Consider the following 22,391-nt stretch of genomic DNA (forward strand, 5'->3'; position numbering starts at 1 on the left):
GGAAAACAATATATATAATACAATACTTCTGTTCTATCGCTGATGTACAATATATCGAAACATAAAGCCAGGAGAAAAAGTAGCTTGTTTTAATTAAAGCTTAGTAAACAATTTAAAAAATTTTATTAAAAAAGAATGTTAACTTTACTGTTGGAGACACCAAAGCAATTAAAAAAAGCAACTATTTTTGACAGAAAGGGCTCAACTATTACGAAGAGAAAAACAAAAAATAATATGGCTTTCTATCTATGGAAATCAGACTTAGTACGAAAAATCAACTGATAACAAAAATACTCGTTTAGGCAGGACAGAATAGAAAAGTCAAAATTTTTTTTTATAATATAAATCTGATTGAAAAGGATGGTTGGAAATATAAGGTACCGATGACCATTGACACGAAATTGTGTTGGGGAACCATGAGGTTCCTTTTGGAAAAGATTTTACATCGGATGCGAAGTGTGAAAATTGCTGAAGTTCTCGTTGAAATGAATATAGGGATACAATCTATATATATATATATATATATATATATATATATATATATATATATATATATATATATATATATATATATATATATATATATATATATATATATATATATATATATATATATATAATATATATATAATGCACTTATGATCAAAGTTAGATACAAAGGAAGGGATTAATGGGTATGCAGCTGAATTAATAAAGCCAAGAGTATTCTTTTTTGACGTGACAACGTCTTAAATTAGGTTGTGGCTCGGAATCATTCATGAAAAAGTGTAACGCCCGCTCACGTCTGTTACAATGAGTCACCGAACGAGAGAGAGGCCCGCCGGACCGGCGAATGCCTTGCGTCTCTCTCCCACTCAAACATGATCGGTCCGCTGCGCGCGCAGCACTAGAGAATTAGGCGCGTTGAATCGGTGCGTGCTTCCGTGCTTGTGTCTCTGTCTTTCTCGAGCGTTCTTGGCGTTCAAGACACATTACAGCAGAAACACTTCCTTTCATTTCATATTTCTCCTATCATCGTCCTATCCTCAACAAAATCACGCAAATAGAAATTAGTTAAGTTTAAGTTTACATGTACAATGTTTTAGTAAACAAAATATATTTCTATAGTTAAAATTTGTGCAATTCTTATTTTCATTCAATTCCTTGTTCCTATTATGCAATTTAATAATATTCATATCAATAAATATTCTACCGAGAAAAAGACGTTGTCACGTAAAATCTTCGCCCGTAAAACCGACTTTACAGGCAACCGATTTTTTTTTTCAGCAATCAAATATATTTCGGTATGCTTTGTACCATCATCAGTGATAGCTAAAAAGTTTATGATTAGTTACATTATATAAGCAAAGATTCAACCTACACACATGTTAAGTGGTGGTGAATTTCTTTTTTAAAAAACAAATATTATTCCTTAAACCAATGTTTGTTTTTTAAAAAAGAAATTGTAACTCCAGTTAACATGGTGATGTTTGTTTTTTTTTTCGAGGATTTTTTTACATACCATTTCAATCTAATGGCCACAATCTCAAACCACACACACACACACACATGTATGTGTGTGTGTGTGTGTGTGTGTGTGTGTGTGTGTGTTTATATATATTCGTTCTGATTGCGTACATATTGTTGATGTAATTATAACACTATTTTATTTAAGGACTAATCAGTTATCCAATGATTTGAGCGTATTTAACATGGGAAATGACAAGAACTTTTTATCGAAGTTAACAACAAATATTTTTAATAAATATATTAATGATTATATCACGTAAGTATGTAATTTTAAATTTCATTTGAAAATACTTACCAAGCAATATTTTTAGAATGGAACTAAAAGGTCTGAAAGATAGGTGCTCTGCAAATTTACAAAAATACTATGAATCCAAAGGTCATCAGAAGAAGCAGATTCAGTCAGGGGGGTAAGTATATTTTATACAGTTTGGATAGTACAAATCTCCAGTGCACATATTTTACTGAATGGATTTAAAGTCAGCAAATTTGAACCCAATTCTCTTTACACATGGTCAGAGACTTTTTGTCGAAACATTTAAATGGGACTAACCATCCACTTTTCATTTTCAGTAATCAAAAAAGCTTATTTTGTTAAGTGACTATCGAAATAATAAAATAATGTATTTTACCAAATTTCTGTTTGCATTTTCAGTTTTCAAGATCTTCGAAGAGATCTTCAAGCTGTTATAGGAACTCGAGCAAACATTAATATTGCACAGATCGAAAATTATGGTGGGGAAACTTTTTTATCTGAAGAATTAGCTATTACGATATTACAAGATACAAAACACGCTTTTCAAAGATGTCAGTTGGTAAGTTTTTTTAAATTATATTGCAAGATTTTAACGGCAGCGAACGGCGCATTTAAAATGCGCAGTTCGATTTATATAAACTATTTATTTGCACATTTTATTTAGATACTTGTCCAATTGTTTCCTAATTTTAAAATTCAAACTTACTCTAAAATTACATCTTCGATAAACTTTGAGTAAGGAATAGAAATCTATTGGTCATCGGCGACTCATAATCAAAGATTTGGGAGTGCACAGGTTCAACTTAGCCTGAAATGTTTCCAAAAATTTTTAAATGAACTGCTAATTGGCCAGAATCAAAATAACCTAAACAAGATTACTGCGTGAGGTCAAATTAATATGGCCTATTCTCGATAGATCTTTATTTAAATAGGAAACCTCATATCTATACAATATTAATAAAAGTACACGATAAATTTTTGAATAATTATTATTTTAATGAGGATAAGCCACACTTGAAAGTTAAAATAAGTTTATTGACGTTTCAATTTCCACTTCGGAATTCGTTCTCATATGTTATGTTTCCAATTCGTTAATCGGAAACATAACAAGACCCCCTCTTTAGAAGAACCGTTGAATACTATAAGAGAAAAACAATACAATATAGAACTACTCCAAGAACAATCAATAAGAGAACTATACCAACAACGTCTAGACCAAAAATTAATAGAATTTAGATACGGCAACATCGAAGAAATAAAATTTAAAGGCGAGTATAAAACAAGCAGCATTCGAAGCCCTTGGAGAAAAAGAACATATAACAAATAAACAGCACTATTATGAAATAAATGAACCTACAAAAAGAATAATTGAAGAAAAAAAGCAACTATACAGAAAATGGCTGACTACAAACAACGATGAAGTTTATAAAGAATATAGAGAAAAAGATAGAGAAGTGAAAAAACAAATAACACAACAAAAGAATAAAGAATGGGAAAGAACCTGCTTAAATATTGAAACATACATAGGAGGTACAAGAACTTCGAAGTCATGGAAAGTACTGATAGGATTGAAACAAAACTCAAAAGAAAAAATTTAATTGGGAAATATACAGGACAAAGAATGGAAGGACTATTACAAGGAACTGTTAACAGAACAAACACCACAATTCATTGGAACATAAAACAGGCAAAGACGAAGCAGATCCCCACAACAAGAAATAGAAATAACAGATAGGGAAATGAGAATGGCCATAAAAGCAATCAAAAATAAGAAAGCACCGGGAATGGATATTTCAGAAAGCCATAAATGGAGAACAGCTCCCAAAAGAATGGGCGGAGGCATATATGACATCTATATTTAAGAAAGGAGATAAAAACGATGCGAAAACTACAGAGGAATAAGCGTAATATCATCAATAGGAAGATTATATGGGAATATACTGCGAGAAAAAATAGAGCAAGCGATAAAAGGCAAAATCGGGGAAGATCAGGCAGACTTCACGGTAGGAAGATCATGCATAGATCCCAAGAACTATGGGAGGCAATGTACAAATTAGAAATACAGACGGAACTCATAGAAGCTACACAAGCTCTGTATAAAGAAAATAAAGTGTCCATTAAAATGGGAAAAAGAATCATAGGAGACTTCATCACAACAAAAGGGCTCCTGCAGGGTTGTTCCAAATCTCCAAACATATTCAAAATATACTTAGAGAAAGCCTTGACTACATGCAAAAGAAAATGCGAAGGCATGAAAGTACCGGTACGGAACGAATACCTATATACGTTAAGCTTTGCAGACGATCAAGTAGTGATTGCACAAGACCAAGACGACCTCAGCTACATGATGAAGAAACTACAAGAAGAATATACCAACGGTGGCCTAGATATTAACCTCGCGAAAACAGAGTACCTATCTACAAGTGAAGAAGACATAGAAGATCTACAGATTGATTACAACGTAACAATCAAAGGAAAGGACAAATTCAAATACTTGGGGTTTATAATCACAAAAAAGGCAACAACAGTGGAAGAAATTACACAAAGATTAGGACAAACAAGAACAGCAATCCGACAATAGTATGGTGGGATAGACACCTAAATATGAAGACAAAAACACAGATTTATAAAACATTAGTGCGAAGTATTATGACTAATGGGGCTGAAAATAAAGCAAAGAACATCAATAGAAACAGAAATACTAACATATATAGAACAAAAAAGACTAAAGTGGTATGGACATGTAAGAAGAACTAGCGGGAGCAGATGGATAAAGAGAATAACCGAATGGAGCCCCATAAGAAGGAGGATAAGAGGACAACCCCCAAAATCTTGAAGGAACGAAGTAGACGAGGCCATGAGTAAGAGAGGCCTAAACGATGGAGAATGGGACAACAGAGAGATATGGAAACGGTTGAGCGAGGGAAGGCAGTTAATACTGTAGAATCCCTGAATATAAATAATTCGTTCTCAAAATACAAACATTAATAAATTAAATTAAATAAATTTTGTTTTTTGTTACTTGGTGAAAAATTCTTCTAATAATTTAATTTTATCTGACTCATTTATATTGACAATTCAGACATATATTGTACATTTTAAAGTAGACGACTTTAAAATGATATGACCAATATTGCTGAGTTGCATTCCTGCGACGACTTTATTGTAAGATGGTTCATTCGATTACATGAAATCAACTTTAAGTTGAGAATATACATCAGAAAAAATCATAGCATGTAATTTGTCTTTAAAAAAAGAACCACATGCCATGATGACAGTAAAATATTTTAGTAAGTTTTGACATAAATAGTTCATTTACAAATGTGCCATTAGATAAGACTTCACACATGATAGATCACATAAATTATAACTATTATTATTGGAGATATTTACTGAAATAATGGAATGACTAGTTATTTTTGGAAAATCATGAACACAAGTACTTATATTATTTTGGTTAGAAAGCTCATAATCTATCAAAGTTTTGCTAGTGTCAGTAATATGGGTAGGATTACTAATATATTGTTTTATCTCATATGCCGAAAACATTTTATTTATTTTTTCCCATAGAAATTACTAGCTAACAAGTCTCTATTAAAATCACCAACTAATTCTCATTAACTTTCTCATAACACATTGTCAAATATTTTTACAGTTATCCAAACCCACAGAAAGGGCCTCAAACGCAACTCAAATTTTGGATCGATTGATAAACAGCTTATTAGTAGAGCATGTCGACTATGCAGTAGAATTGGGCTTACAAGCTGTGCCTGTTGTAGAAGGAACCAAAACTCCCCCAGCGCTATATTTTTTTAGTGTCGTCCACCACAGTAATAATATTATACATCTTGTTGAGAAACAGTTCATGGATTTATTGGTTCCATTAGTTGAGTAAGTGTTTAAATAAAATTTGTCAATATATGTATCATTTGTAGACGAATTGCAGCTATGGATTTTTGGCGGGTAAAAATCGATTTGTGATCGTATCGTAAATTCATTAAATATCGAAATGTTTAGTCGTTTTTTTTTTCGGACAAGTTTAATTCCATGCTATATATAATTTAAATTATTACTTTTTTTTTGTTTGAAAATATTTATTTCATTTTATCGTTTTTAAGTTACTTACTTCCGTTATTAATTTTTATTTCCTAAAATTTTAATTGTATTATTTTTAGATAGAGTCAAAAGTTTTCCCACCTTACCTGTTTGAAAGGAATTTAAGCCAGGTTTACACGTATCCAGTAATTGGCACCAGTAGTACTGGCACAAGCAGTTCAGCGCTGGTATGGTAGTGGCATCATGTAAACACGTTTTTGCGCCAGTCCAGCGCTTTCTCGAATAGAGAGCTGGTCTATTTTTCATGCCAGTGGCCCTCGTTAGCGACCTCTATAACCCCGCGTCGGCGGTTGTAGACACGTGTAAACACATCGTTCCAATTGCTGGCATACAAAAAGTAACATGACACTGGAATACTTGTAGAAATGTTGAAGGAGGGAAGTGAAATTATTCTGGAAGAATTGAAAATTTTTTTCAATGAATGTCTTCACAGAGGAGGAGTTCCAGATGATTGGAATGAAAGTTTGACAATACTTCTCTTCAAAAAAGGAGACAGGGGAGATCTGAAGAACTATAGGCCAATCTCCCTGCTGTCCCAAATGTACAAACTGTTTATGAGAGTACAAACAGGTTAACGTCGAAGCTCGATAGCTATCAACCGGTAGAGCAGGCAGGATTCCGAAAGGATTACAGTGCAGCGCATCATCTTTTTACAGTCAGAACGCTAATAGAGAAAGCCAATGAATATCACTTGAACTTATACAGTGGCTTCGTTGATTATGAAAAGGCATTCGACTCCATAGAACTCTGGGCAATAGAGAGAGCTATGGGCAACTGCAGTATAGACTTCCGATACAGAATGCTCATACATAATATTTACAAGAAAGCTACAATGAAAATACAAATAGATGCGAAAACCAAAGCTATACCAATCAACAGAGGAGTTCGCCAGGGAGATGTTATCTCGCCAAAGCTATTCACACTTGGACTGGAAGACGTGTTTAAGGATATTAACTGGGCAGATAAAGGAATAAATGTTAATGGAAGAAAACTGAGTCATTTGAGATACGCTGATGACATTGTAATATTCGCTACAAGTTTCGAAGAACAACAGACCATGATGACGCAACTATTTCAAGCTCCATAAAAAGTAGGTCTTAATATGAACTTGGAAAAAACAAAAATAATGACAAATACACCGAAAATTAGAGAAATAACATTGAATGACATAAGTTTAGAAACAGTAAGCGAATACATCTACCTGGAACAGATAATGAAAGTTAACAAAGAAAATCAAACTGCCGAAATTACCAGAAGAATAAGGTTAACGTGGACAGGATTTGGAAAATTGAGTTGGATCTTGAAAAGCACTAAAGTAGAACAATATTTGATAACCAGAATTTACGATCAGTGTAACCTCTCTCTAAGAAGATAAAGGAACTCACAACAAAGAAAAGCTACAATATTTTATCGAAAGGGCTATGCGATGATAATGGAAATCTACAACTAGACCCCGACAAAATAGTTAGAATCTGGGAAACTTATGTGGAACAACTGTTTAATGATGACCGTCCTAGTGGGTATACACTGAGCAATGATGATACTGGCCCTTCTATTCTAAAATCAGAAGTGGAGAATGCTATAAAGGGTCTTAAAAATAACAAAAGACCAGGCAACGATAACGTATACGGGGAAGTATTGAAAATGCTGTGCGAAACAAACAGTCAATTTCTAGACTCACTCGTTAGACTCTTTAACAATATTTATAACAGCGGGGAGTTTCCTGAAGACTGGCTAGAGTCAATTTTTGTTGCCATACCGAAAAAACCAAAAGCAAAGTCTTGTGATCAACATCGGGTGATAAGTCTAATTAACCACATTTCGAAGGCATACACCAAGGTTATTTACAACAGAATAAGCAAAAAATGTGAGGATAACATTGGAGATTCGCAGTTTGGGTTTCGGAATTCTCTTGGGACAAGAGAAGCACTTTTTAGTCTACAGGTACTCATCCAGCGCTGCAGAGATATGAACAAAGATGTGTACATATGCTTTATAGACTACGCAAAAGCATTCGATAACGTAAAGCATGAAAAGATAATTGAAGTTCTCCATAAGATCGGAGTCGACTACAGAGACATTCGAACAATAGCGAGTCTCTATTGGGGCCAAACAGCTAAAGTGAAAGTAGGATCTACATTGACTAATAAAATTGAGATCAAGAAAGGGGTACGACAGGGCTGTATCTTGTCTCCTATTGTCTTTAATATATACTCAGAAGAAGTATTTAAGATAGCGCTGGAGGAAAGCACAGAAGGCATAAAGATAAATGGAGAAATAATTAATAACATAAGGTATGCTGATGACACTGTGATTCTAGCAAGTAGCATGGAGGAACTGAGTTGCCTAATGAGTAAGATACAAAAAACAAGTGCACAATACGGACTCAGACTAAATATCACAAAAACCAAATGGATGTTAGTAAGCAAAACCCAACAACTACCACAGCAACTGATATTAGACAATGAAAGAATTGAACACGTGGATTCGTACATCTACTTGGGAACAACAGTTAACTCAAATTGGGATCAAGCGAAGGAAATACGTATAAGAGTAGAAAAGGCAAGAGCATCGTTCACTAGCATGAAGCAAATTTTCACCTCTAAAAGCCTCACCCTACCTCTCAAAATTCGACTTCTGAAATGTTATGTATTCCCGGTTTTGTTATATGGAATGGAGGCGTGGACAATGACCGCAACATTGATGAAAAAAGTAGAGGCCTTCGAAATGTGGGCTTACCGACGTATATTACGTATATCCTGGACTGAGCACGTGACCAACGAAGAGGTACTACGCCGGATAGGTAAAGAGAGAGAGGTAGGAATAAGTATAAAGAAAAGAAAGTTGGAATACTTGGGTCACGTTATGAGACATAATAAATATAGAGTACTACAACTGATCGTTCAAGGGAAAATAGACAGCAGAAGGGGTCCAGGGAGGAGAAGACACTCGTGGCTCCAAAACTTGCGGCAATGGTTCGGATTATCATCTGCTGAACTATTCAGATCTGCCGTAAACAAAGTCAGAATAGCCATGTTGATTGCCAACGTTCGGAACGGACAAGGCACATGAAGAAGAAGAAGTAACCTCTCTATACTCACGTATGGTTCACAGACGTGGACACTCACCAAGTCTAATATGATAAAAGAGCGAGACTTATAGACAAAAAAAACAAACAAATGGATTAGAAGCAAAACCAAAGTAAAAGACGCAGGAGAACATGCTGCCAATTAAAATGGAGCTTCGCAGGACACAATGCCCGACTGAAGGATAAAAGATGGAACCACGAAATACAACAATGGAGACCATGGTTAGGAAATAGAAGAGGAAGCACCACAAATGAGATAGGCTGATGACATTAAAAAGATCGGAGGACACAACTGGAAGCAAGTGGCGCAAAATAGAAAATACTGGATTGATTTGGGGGAGGCCTATGTCCAAAGTTGGATTACTTAAGGCTGAAGAAGAAGAACACGACAGTGACAATAAAAAAACGACTGACTTCACTAAGTGGGAACTGGCGTGCCAGTGAGACTGGTGCCAGCTACTGGATACGTGTAAACATACCTACCCAGCACTGTCCTACTCAAGCACTGGCATGCCAGTGAGACTGGTCTAGTTACTGGATACGTGTAAACCTGGCTTTACTTTTATCTATGCTTGAACTTATTCCTTTTATCACACAATGGCAACGTCAAAAGAAATTGCGACGTAAATTTGTCTATTTGTTGTGCTTTGCTGTTTTACCCCAATGGCAATATTCTTTATTACTTTACAATTACAATATAATATTTTATTTAGTTCTTTTTTCTTTTTTTTTTAACAGTAATTTTCTTTGCATCACGATTTTTTATTTTTAATCAATTTGAGGTTGTCGCAGTAAACAATTTTGCTCACAACTATCAAGTCTTCAGGCACTTGCACAAGGTGGTTTCATCTAGTTGATTAGAGGTTATCGTCAGAAATAGCTCTTAGAAGAACCGTGTTTGATGAGAGTCGTTCATCTTGAGCTCTTTCTTGTTCACACTTGATGTTGCTAGTGAGAAATAGTTTTGAGATTTATTGCAAGAACAAAACAAAGTACATATTGATCATCATCATCATTGGCTCCACAACCCATGGTGGGTCTTGGCCTGCTCAAGGATAAGTCTCCATTCTCTCCTATTCTTCGTCTTGGCTTTCCAGTTTCGTACTCCCAACATTCTCAAGTCTTCCTCCACCTGATCCTTAAATCGTGCTCTGGGTCTGCCTCTGCTTCTCACTCATCTATTGTTTGATTATAAATATGTTTTGGCGGCTCCATCTTATTCATTCTCTCTATGTGACCTATCCACCGCAGCCGGTTTATTTTGGTGGACCTTATAATATCAGGTTTGTCATACAGGCGGTTAAGTTCGAAATTATAGCGCCTACGTCATAATCCGCCCTCCTGTACTCCTCCATAGATATGCCAGAGTTTTTACGCTCAAAGCATCTTAAACATTCTTCATCGCTCTTTGTCATCGTCCATGTTTTCGACGCGTAGGTGAGGATGTGCTTAATAAAAGTTATGTATATCACTACTATGTCAATAATGTCGATGTCATCGGCGTACGCTAGTAATTGTACGCTGCGAATAATAATAGTTCCTCTGGTTGTTATTACAGATTCTCTTATCGCTTTCTCTAGTCCAATATTGAATAGAAGGCATGATAGGCTGTCTCCTTGTCTGAGACTCAAACTTTCTGGAAACTCCGTTCTGCACTCTAACTTTACACTCGACTCTTGAGAGGGTCGCTTTTACCAATTTTACTAAGTGTACTGGTATGCTGAATTCTATCATGGCCTTGTACAGTGCGTTTCTTTCAACACTATCATAGGCACATCTAAAATCAACAAACAGGTGATGAGTACCAATGCCATACTCATATGTTTTTTCCAGAGCTTGCCTTAGAAGGAATATTTGATCGGTCGTTGATCTTTCTTTACGAAACCCACACTGATATTTACCTATTATGTCTTCACAATATCCCGATAGTCGGTCGTAAAGAATATATGCCAATATTTTGTATGTTACGTTTAGGAGGGTTATTCCTCGGTAGTTGTCACATATTGTTTGATCTCCCTTCTTGTGAATAGGTACAATTATACCTACATTACAGTCTTCTGGCAACTTTATTTGCTTCCAGATCAGTTCTACCAGTCTACATATATACAGTATGTCAGGATTTTTTTCCATGCTTTACAAGTTCTGCAGAAATGCCATCTGCCCCAGGAGCTTTGTTTTCTTTCAATTTTTGTATAGCTTGGATGACTTCTACCTCTGTTGGGATGTTATCTTTCTCTCTTTCGTCGTCAGTGTCCTCGAGTTGGATTTCTGATTCGTGGAGCCCTGTCTCACCTCTTATATTTAGCCTTTCCTCTAAGTTTTCTGCCCACCTTTCTAGTATCTGGTCCTGATCTCCAATGATCTCCCCTGTTCTATTTCTAACGACTGATAATCTTGGTTTGAATTATTTCCTGTTCTGGTTAATCTTCTTGTAGAACTTTCGCGTTTCTGCTTGTGCCTTATAGTTCTCTAGTTCTTTTAGTTGGCTCTCTATATGCTCTTTCTTCTTTTTTTTAAGTATTCGTTTTTCCTTGGAGTCTTCTATATGCCTGATTTTTTCTTTGCGTTGCTTGTGCGCATTCCTCATCGTACCAGTCTGACCTTAATTTTTTACGTTTTTGCTTTCCGATAACTTCAGTTGCCACTTCTTCCAATATGGCTCTACACTGCCTCCAATAGTTGTTGCAGTCCGTGCAGCCTTCCAGCTTGCTTTTGAGACTTTCCTCGAATCTCTTAGCTATCTAAGGGTTCTTCATCGCTTCTACTTTAATCCCTTCTTCTTTAACTCCTTTTTCTTTCTTTGCATATTGATAGTAATGATAATACTTACCACTCCACTGCTTTTTATTATTCATAAAAGTTCTCGTTCGTTTATCTTAAAACTCCTTCGTTTCTGACGTGGTTCATCCATGAAATCTTCAGCATGCGGCGAAATATTCGCAGCTCAAAGATTTCCAGTCTTCGCATTGTACTAATTTTTTACTTCTATGCGGAATTCTAGCGTTAGTTTAAGATGATTTGCAATGAAAAACGGCCTCATTCTTAAGATACAGTTTCTGGCCTGTTCTATCCTTTTTACCTCTTGATCTGGATCTACTATATTATTGATTACACAGCTAAGTATTCTGAATCTTTCCATCTGCTCAATCGGATGCCCGCTAATCGATATATTTATTATGTGAGAGTTATTTTAGAAATTATCATTGTTTTTGTTTTCTTTTCATTGACTCTCACATGTTTCTCCTTCCTACACAATTTCAGCTATTACTATTCATTCCTTTTCTAATTTTTGCTAGGGGAAAAAAGCTGATGTTAACCATTCTCTAGAAATTAGCACTTAGAAATGGTATCTAATTAAAAAAATAAAATATTTTGCCTAATATAAAAATAAAAAAATGAGATATTGATATGAATTTAATATGATAATCTTTTTACTATTGAATTTATCTTGTCTTTTAATTCAGAAACACTCCAAGGAATAACGATTGTGTACAAAAGAAAAAGTTTGTACTGGAAGATATAGAACGGAAGATTAATACTGGACTAGATAGGTATGTAGTATTACTTTGTGTTTGCTTTCAGAAGTTGACCAATACATTTTAGGTGTCTCAATGCCATTTCGAGCTGGGTCAAACTGTATCTCCAAACAGAACAGAAAAAATCTGACTTCAAACCTGAATCTGACGACTTCGACACAGTAGCGTCACCCGTAGGTAACATTGTAAATATGTATAATTTGTAAGTGTGAGTTTCGTTGTGAGCTCTTAATCTTTTATTGTGTAATGAATCCAATCAAGCATGTTTGGATTTTAGCCATACTCTACCATGCTATGAATGATAGGTACGACTTGTTGCAGCTGATTGAAGGGTAAAATTGAAGTAAAACCAGGTCCCAAATTTCTCATAGAATAGACCCTTCTCCCCGTCTCCTTTATCTTCAGTGGATGCATGGATATGTGTGATCCTGTAATTTAAGAGCCTACCTTTAGTCTAATTGTTACTGTTCTTGGACTTATGCGGTAGAAAGCTATGACTGCAGATTTCAGTCGTGAGTCATGCCGAAAATATGATCGGTTTTATGACCGTTGTTAAAGTTTACTCATTTTTCTCCATACTGCCACTGATTTCCTCTTTATATGCAGGCATTGTTTTTGATAAGCTTCTTAACTTCGTGCACTATAGAACGTCTGAAAATTCCAATACGAGTAAACCAAAGTCATTAAGCTTGTTTCGTTTATCTGGTCGTTCCCAAAAGATCCGCCCTGTTTATTGTTCTGAAATGTTCGAAACAATTAAGTTTTACGGAAGCGGGGAGTTTATCCATTTGCCAACCCCCAACCTGGAGGACTAGGGACTCTTCTGTCTGTCAGGGTTACCATTCCTTAATCTATTTTATCCGCCTGTCCTAGGACCGATTAGGGTATTCTCCTGTCCACCATCTGGGGACACGTCTGATGGGAGATAAACAAATTCACACGGAACCATAAAGTACGCCTTAGGGAGCTGTTATACGAGTTATACGCTAATGCCGTCGCGTTGATGACGCGGAAAACAGGGCGCATAATTTCCAATTTATACTTGACTGTAGTTGCGTCGCGTTGAGATCGCTTTGTCCGCGTTTGTCAGAGCTACGTATAACTTGATGCGGGCTACTAACGCGACCGGCCGAGCTAGCAACGCTTGGTCGGAATAACGCGGACTCGCCGACGGTAATTTCGTTCTCTCTCCTGTAACTGCTCCACATAGTGGATACGTTCGCTCTCCCGGAGCGTACAACAGTGCGCGCTCCAATAGGTGGCGGTAAATTGGGCGAACACAAAGACGAGCTCAGTCTGTTCGTAAACGCGAGCAAGATATCACGAAGAGCGTACGTATCGTATATCACGCTCCATGCTAGGTTAAATGGAGTGGTCGGAAGGAAAATGTTTAACTCTAATCGGGTTGTACCGAAACTATTCGGTGGAATCCCCTGGATGAGAATTTCAAAAATAAAAATTTAAAATAAGACGCCTGGGTGGAAATCGGAAGAGGTATGAATATTTCGGGACAAATATGCAAAGATAAAATGAAAATTCTGTTTTCGGGGTTTCGAAGCGAGAGAGAGAGAGAGAGTGAGAGAGAGAGAGAGGAGACTTTAATAACAATGAACAATTTGGTTACTACACAAGTCAATCCCATTATTATTATTCAACACGGCCAGAAACGGTTACACTGAATCCGATTTATTCATCAGCACATTCATATTTAACAGCTAGTACCTCTCAAGCTGATATTGGTCAAGGCAATCCAAGGGAATCGACGTATAGCCCAGCTAAAGTACCTCTCAAACTGATATTGGTCAAGGCAGTCCCAAGTGAATGGCAATACAGAACGGATTCTTTTGATGTCAATGATTACCTTTAATTATGCTTCTTACATGTTTGTTATTTGTATGAAACCTATTTCAGTAGAGTCCCTCTATAACGAGAACTGAAATGGCAGACTAATTACCTCGTTATAAGCCAATCTCGTTATATCAGACAACAATAATAATCAGTGCATATATGAATATGTAGTTTTTTAAAACATTAACTTCCTATAGTGAAGCCATTCGGAGCAATATAGAAATATAGATGCTAATAAATATTGTTTGAATGGCGTTTTTGAAAAAGTTGTTTACTTTTATTGTCAATGAAATACGTTAAAACAAAAAACAGTTGTTTGTATCATTGTCGTTATCCTATATCATTCTATCTATCATATTTTCTAAAGATGTGAAACAGTTGTATTTATTGTAAAGAAGTTTATTGCGGGCGGCAGTTAAGTTTATTGCGGGGCAGTTAAAAAGGGTATTTATTTATAACCACGGCCGGGTCTAAAACGTAAAAAAACACGTTTCTCGATCTTATTTTCTCTCGTTATAACCAAATTTGCCTCGCTAGAGGGTTATAGTTCAATTCAAATTTCACGGGACATCTAATATACCTCGTTATAAGCGAAACCTCGTAATAACCGTGTTCGTTATAGAGGGAGTATACTGTATTAATAAAGTATTATCTTTCAGTGCATTAATAATAGCTTGACATACTTCTGGGATAAATTTGCTGATTGCTTGTTTTGAGATTTTAAATAAGTATTTCGGGCTTGTAAAACTATCGCCCGTAGCTAAAAATCGTAGCGTTAATGCTAATTTATCTTGAGAACCGATATGGCTTTTCGAAATTTTGTGCCTTATTTTTCTATTGCTGGTAGAACCAAATTATACAAATATTCAAAATTACATGAAGACAATCGCTTAAAGTTTTTGTAATGGCCACTTAATTCCTGATATTTGAGTTCCAACACCAATAAAAGTCAGATTCACAAAAGCGAGTAGGGCTTCTATAGACTTCAAGGAAATTATGAAATAAAATATACGCTGCACTAGGAACTAATGGGACGACATGTTCACTCAAAGGTTCGTTGAAAACTGAGCAGTGCACAAAAAGGAGGCGTGCTTCATGTAGAAGAGCGCATTTCGTATCCATTGAATCAGTTGCAGGATCGCAATGCATGAGAAGTTTGCGAATATAGTGGATACCCATCCTAACGCGACGACCCACCCTTAGAGCTCGTGTAACAGGGTCCTTAGATAAACAATAAATATATTATTTAACAATTACACAACAAAGTAAATTTCGAAGATGTGGTCGCTTTTAAGGTTAGAATATATGTGAATAAGGTACTTACTACACCAATATACAATCTATTGTTTGTAAGTGTTTAACTATTCGAAAGGTAGTAAATTGTGGAAGTTATTCTATATATTTGTATATACTTCTAATAATTTGTACCAACTCCGCACCGTTTATTTGTATAAAATTCCAAAATATTCCGTTAAATTCTTTTTATTAATACATATCACCCTTCTAGGCTTGTAAAAACGTCATCAATTACGTTAATAGTATTGTAAAAGAAATTAAAGCGAACCTGGATGGTAATAATGTCACAGCCATATTGCAAGAACTTGGCATAAGATTACACCGAGTGGTGTATGATCACATGTTGCAGTTCCAGTATAACACAGCAGGTAAGAATAGTTATAGTAGATATCATATGTTTATTTAAAGAAAAAGGGAATGAATAACAGTTCACTGCCAACTTCGACTGTTTAATTTCTGCTGTATGGAAATAAATGTTTCGAAAAATTTGTAAAATATTTGTTTCTAAATTTAAAAAAAAAATGATTGTTCTATAATAATTATTCTAGTCGTCAGAGATTTGACCTCTAACAACGAGACGAACAAGTTGAATTTTGCTAAGAATGTCAATTTTGAGACCCCAAAAAACATGCAACAAAATTTGCCACTCCTACCCTCGGGGTTCCACCTAAAACCCTCCTCGCAGTGGTGGGCGGAAAACATTGATTTACCAAGTTTTTTTTACCAAGAAAACAAATTTTTGAAACAAGAAATGTAGCTGAGATAATTTTGAACAAAAATGTTTATTAGCACTTTTTGTATAGAATGAACCGTTCTCTCAGAAAAAACGTTTGAAGCAACCATCAATTTTAAATGTCAGTTACGCGAGCGATCAATTTTTTAAATAAAATTTTTATCAACTTGACGGTAAAAATTCGATGTTTTGATCCGAGTGTCCTATCGACATAAATCAAAATGCGTTTTTAAGGTGAAGAGTGCAGTGAATTGCAGCTTTCATATGCAATTTTTGCATTTTACCGTTCCATAAAATGTATTACTTTCATTGACCGATCGCTGATACGAGAATAAATAATAGAAGGTATTTGAAATATGTATGCATAAAAACGCTTAATTTCAACTTTTACATTAAAAACGATCTCACGTCACGGGAAATGCTTCGTTGGATAGAATTTGAAGCTGAATGTGTCTAGTTTTAAAAAATGTAATTGTACAATCGAAAAAAAGCAATTTTAAAAATTTTAGATCGTTTGTAATGTGAAAGTTTAAATTCAGCGTTTTTTAGGCATATGTCAAAATGCTTCATATTTGTTGCCAAAACTTAAAATCGAAATTTCATACCATAAGTTTTGAAGATTAGGGTCTAACAATGGGAATTTCGTTTTTTCGAGGATTTACAGAAGCCACTTTGATATTTGCCAACTATTTTTTCAGCGTGTGGTTTAAGTCTTTCATAAATGACGTTGGACATTATTTTGTATGCTGCATTCAGCAGCGTGATTCCACGGTAGTTTCCAGATTCTAACTGATTTCCTTTTTTATGTAATGGTACAATAATACCGCTATTCCACTCTGTTGGTAGCTGTTTATTCGACCATATCTTTGTTATCAATTCATGTATTGTTTTTTATAGTGCGTCTCCTCCTTCCTTCAGTAACTCCGATGCTATTTGATGCGATCCCGGTGCTTTATTGTTCTTTAATTTTTCTACTGCTGCTCTAATCTCGGCTATTGTTGGTGGAGTCTTTTCTCTGTTGTCTGCTTGGTCTAATGGTATGTCAGGGTTCGTCTCTCTCCGATCTCCTTCAAACTTTTCCGTAAAATGTTCTGTCCATCTACTTAGTATCTCTTGCTGTTCTGTCAATATATTACCTTCCTTATCTCTACACATCGTTGTTCTCAGTTTGAAGTCTTTTCTGCTTTTGTTTAGTCTCTGATAAAATTTTCTTGTCTCTGTTGATTTACTTAGTTCTTGTAGTTCTTGAAGTTCTTTGTTCATATATTCTCTCTTTTTTCTTCGGTGAGTTTTCTTTTCTTCTTTGCGTAGTCGTTTATATTCTTCCTCTGCTTGTCGGGTTCTGTGCCACTGTTGCATCAGTAAATATGCTGTTTTTTTGTCAGTGATGATCTGACATTCTTCGTCAAACCAGTCATTCGTTCTTGTTTTTCTTTCTCTACCTTTTATGCCTAGTACTTCTTTAGCTGCCTCTTGTATGATGTCTCTGCATTCTTCCCACTCCTTATTTAGGTTTTCATGCGTTATTTTGTTTTCTAGTTTGTTGTTTATCTTTTCTTTATACTCTTTATTTTTGTTTGTTTCTTTGAGTCTTTCTACCTTGTATCGTTCATGTTTAGAGCCTCTTTCCTTTTTGATGTTTGAAATTCTACTTTCGACCAGATAGTGATCAGAATCCGCATTTGCCCCTCTTCTGGTGCGAACGCTGTTTGATTGTAGTATAGACTCTTGTCTAAATTAATATCCTTGGGATCTACTATGTTGAACTCTGTCAAATGCTTTTTGAAAATCTATATAACATGAAGACGTTTCGCCCAATGTTCATTGGGCGAAATGATTATATAATAACAACCTAATGCATTAAATAAGAGAACTGATATCAGCAACTTAAGCCAAATTTACCATGCACTAATACTACAAAATTGATTCTTCCGTATTCTACTTTTAAATTATTGGTTTCTTCTTCAACTTCTTTTATTATATCATAACATTTATGTTGGCATCTACAAAACTTTTCCTTAAATCTCACCAGCTGATTGTCAGTTCTGACATTTGAACTTTCAAATACTTTATTTTGCATGATATGATCATAACAGTCAAGATCATTAGCCTTACCGTTGTTAATATAACATTTCAAAATTGACAATTACATTTTTTGATAGATTTTAGAATCAATCAATGTTTTCAAAAGTTAAATTAAAAAAAATTATTATAAAATTACTTTAATTGGAAATCTTCCGGCGTTCTGTGTTTCTGTGTTTTTACTGATTTATTTAATAGATTAATTTTTGATGTTTCTTCACAATAATAACATCTTAATGCTACAGATCTTTTAAAGGTAAGATCATTTACTTAATTGTTTTTCATATAGATGTATCGCTAATAATACTCTTTTAGATGAACTGATGATGCCCAATGAACATTGGGCGAAACGTCTTCAATAAATATTCCAATTCTTGTTTTTTTTTATCTCCTTGTAGCACAACTTTTGTCTTTTTTATCTCCAAATTGACCGAAAATATCCCATTCACTTACGAGTGCACATATATATATATATATATATATATATATATATATATATATATATATATATATATATATATATATATACGTTTTTATTATATTCCCTCCATTTTTGTAATAGTGCCGTTATTGCGCACAACACCTCTCTTGTTCCCATTCCACCTCTAAATCCAAACTGTGTCTTGTCTAATTGTTCTTCATATTTTTTATATATGCGCTGTTGAATAACTTTGAGTAGTATTTTTAAAGTGTGGCTCATGAGGCTAATTAATCCGTATTCATCACAAGATTTGGGATTATTTTTCTTGGGTAAGGGTAAAAAGATAGATTTTAACCATTCATCAGGAATTTGACCGTCGTGGTGTATTTTATTAAATAATTTACTTGACACTCAATATTTTCGTCATTCAGGATTTAACATATCTACTAGAATTTCATCAGGTCCTGGCGCTCTACCACTTTTTGAGTTTTTAATTGCTTTATGTCTGATATTACAATTTGTATATTTCCATCAGTTGGTAATGTTTCATTTATTTCTTCCCTATTATCTGTAAATAAGTCCTTGATGTATTTCTCCAAAGTTTGTTGTTTTTCTTCTATAATTTGCGTCTTCAATCTGATAATTGGAGATTTCCATTGGAGTTTCTTAAACCTGTGGTATTCTCTTTCATGTATTACCCGTATTTTTTTAGTTTCTTGTGTAGGTTATGTGTGTCATATTAAATTCTTCTATTTTTTTGGAATTTTCATCCATCCAGCCTTTTTTAGCTTCCTTGATCTGCGTTTCTATTAGTTTCTTTATTTGTTTGTATTTTTCTCTATTTGTATTTCTGTATTTTCGTTTTTCTTCTACGAGCTTTATAATATCTGATGTCATCCAGTCCTTTTTGGCACTTAGTTCTTTTCTACCCACAAACATTTTGCCAGCGTTAAGTATTGCCGACTTCTTTTCGTTTCAGGGACTGTTAATATCTTTTTTTTAAGCTTCTGTGAATGCTGGTGCAATTGCTCCATTTATTTGTTTTTGACATTTTTTACCCTCAAGCTGTGACAAATCTAGTCTTAATTTTACTTTTTTTCTATTGTTTTCTCAGTTTAGTGTTAAAGTTGGCAAGAAATAAATTGTGGTCGGAGTCTGCATCAGCACTAGGATATGTTTTCACGCTTTTAATCCCATTTCTAAATCTTTTGTTAACGAGAATGTAATCGATTTGGTTTCTTATCAGATTATTTTCGTTGTCTCCTGGTGCACTCTACTCTTTTGTTGTATACAATTCTTGAATTAGCCACATTAAAAAAAGATCTGAGGAATATAAAACTACTTTACAATAAACTAAAAAATTAAGTATTATAATTTAAGACTTTTATAAGCAACGAAAATATGATTTAGCCTGTATTCATGTTGTCATTTATTCAGGAAAATAATATTACAACATTCCCAAATTTAAACACAATTCTGATAATTATTTATTTAACCTTTTTTCAATAAGGAATGCGATGAAAGATCCACATTAGGCCAACAAAAATTAAATAGTTGATATTATGTTTTTCCTTTTTTTTTTAATTGAAATTGTATAATTAAATAGAACTAGATGCTATATGTTTTGAAACAAAACTACCGAACGCAAAGTATGTGTCACGGCTGAAAAATAGGCCCGGAATTACAATGTTGCCTAGGGCCCGCTTTAGCTTTAGTCGGCCACTGCATACGAAAGCTACACTTTTGAGCTTAAAAACACATTTTGTCGATAGGACACTCTAGACTAGAGAGTTGAGTTGATACAAATTTTATTCTCACATTCAAAATCGCCGATCACTTCTCAGGGAACTGAGAAACAAGCTTGTTTTACAGTAAAAATGAAAAAAAAACATTTCTATTTAATATTTTAGCTACATTTCTTGTATAAATGGTAAACTTGTTTCATCTTTGTTGGAGTCCCAAAATTGACATTCTCCCCAAAATTCAGCTTGTTGGTATGATTTTTAGAGGTCCAGTGGCCTGATGACTGGAGTAAATATACAAAAATATTTTTTTATTTTAGGTGCGATGGTGGCTATCTGTGATTTAAACGATTATCGTCATTGTACAAAAGCGCTCGGTCCATTAGTTATTGAACTTTTTGATACACTGCATGCCCTCTGCAATCTTTTGCTTGTTAAGCCTGAAAATTTACAGCAAGTGTGTTCTGAAGATTCTCTAGTAAGTTGAATGTAATAATTATTGTAGTATTTTTCATATAAAAATGCGTGCACGTCATTCAAGATTTACGACGTCAGAACCCTACAGCGTTGCCAAAACATCGGAATAGTAAGTGAGGAATTTTTAAAATGTCAACTATTTGGCAAACTATTATATTAACCGTAAATACACTTAGTTTTAAGATTACTGCAACACACTAAAATACATAAGAAAACATTTCTTATTTAAAATAATCTATCTTATATGAAAGCTTATCAGCTTTCTACAGACTATTTAGTTGTTTTGGCATATCACAATCACAATACACAACAATAATTAGTTTTTAAAGCTATTAATCTAAATTTAATATATATTTATAAATACAATTTATTAATATATAATATATTATGATCAAATTGTGTAAGAAATCAAAACATAAACAAAATCCTTACTCTAAAAAAGCGGTAACCCTTTAAAACAATTTTGCCACACGCTGAACTGTCAAAAAATTTGAAGTATTTCCGTATCAGTTTCGTACAATTGTCTAATATATTTAACTAAAATTATTATTTTGTGGAATATTAGACTTATAGACTTATTTCGTAAAATTTATATTATTAATAATAACAAATGTTTTTGGTTATTTAATCAATATAATTCTAAAATTCCCAATATAATGATGATTATATTTTTCAGATTATTATACCATGTTGACGCCTATGAAAGATCGAACAGTTTCGTATTAGTAGCTGTGTTAGGAAAATTTGAACTCCAAGGTTGACGTTCTGTAAATTTTAAATATAAGTGACGTCACTTTATATAAATTGTGACGTGCACGCATTTTTATATAAAAAATACTATAGATGTATTAATTAACTATGAGAGTTACATCAAAGAATATAGACGCTTAGCGTCTATATTCTTTGGTTACATCTACATCTATCACATACGAGGCACTTCCCATATCAGTTGGCCCAACGTTAGATTGATAAGAAAATTAAATTTTAGAGAACAAATTTTAGAGTCCCAAAAATTCGTCAATACTTTCGTAGCTCTAGTTGGCTATTTATTGAATTACTATTAACACATATTTCTATTGGCAAAAATATAAATGAAATTATTTCATAGTAGTCATAAAATATTTATTTGCGAGATTTTTTTTAACTGTTACCAATGGTAATTGTTACATGGACGCTTAGCCAGTATCATCAATATCAATAGCTATTTATGGTGGGTAAACATTTCGTATTTTAATTCCCTGATTTTCGCGATGGTTGTTGGAGATGTATGAATGGTACGTAATTTTGAAG

General features: G+C 34.3%; 1 protein-coding gene across 1 annotated transcript in view; it reads left to right on the forward strand.

Moving 5' to 3' along the window:
- Positions 1 to 22,391, forward strand: part of Sec10 (Exocyst complex component Sec10) — a 39,281-nt gene that overhangs the window by 16,446 nt on the left and 444 nt on the right. Inside the window, exons 8-15 of the mRNA XM_072531609.1 lie at positions 1,655 to 1,765; positions 1,821 to 1,916; positions 2,162 to 2,321; positions 5,418 to 5,653; positions 12,431 to 12,517; positions 12,570 to 12,675; positions 15,858 to 16,014; positions 20,945 to 21,102. Of these exons, the coding sequence (XP_072387710.1) occupies positions 1,655 to 1,765; positions 1,821 to 1,916; positions 2,162 to 2,321; positions 5,418 to 5,653; positions 12,431 to 12,517; positions 12,570 to 12,675; positions 15,858 to 16,014; positions 20,945 to 21,102 (1,111 nt within the window). The remainder of the gene's footprint in view (positions 1 to 1,654; positions 1,766 to 1,820; positions 1,917 to 2,161; positions 2,322 to 5,417; positions 5,654 to 12,430; positions 12,518 to 12,569; positions 12,676 to 15,857; positions 16,015 to 20,944; positions 21,103 to 22,391) is intronic.

This window comes from Diabrotica undecimpunctata, chromosome 5 (genome assembly GCF_040954645.1).
Source record: "Diabrotica undecimpunctata isolate CICGRU chromosome 5, icDiaUnde3, whole genome shotgun sequence".
In the NCBI taxonomy this organism is placed as follows: domain Eukaryota; kingdom Metazoa; phylum Arthropoda; class Insecta; order Coleoptera; family Chrysomelidae; genus Diabrotica; species Diabrotica undecimpunctata.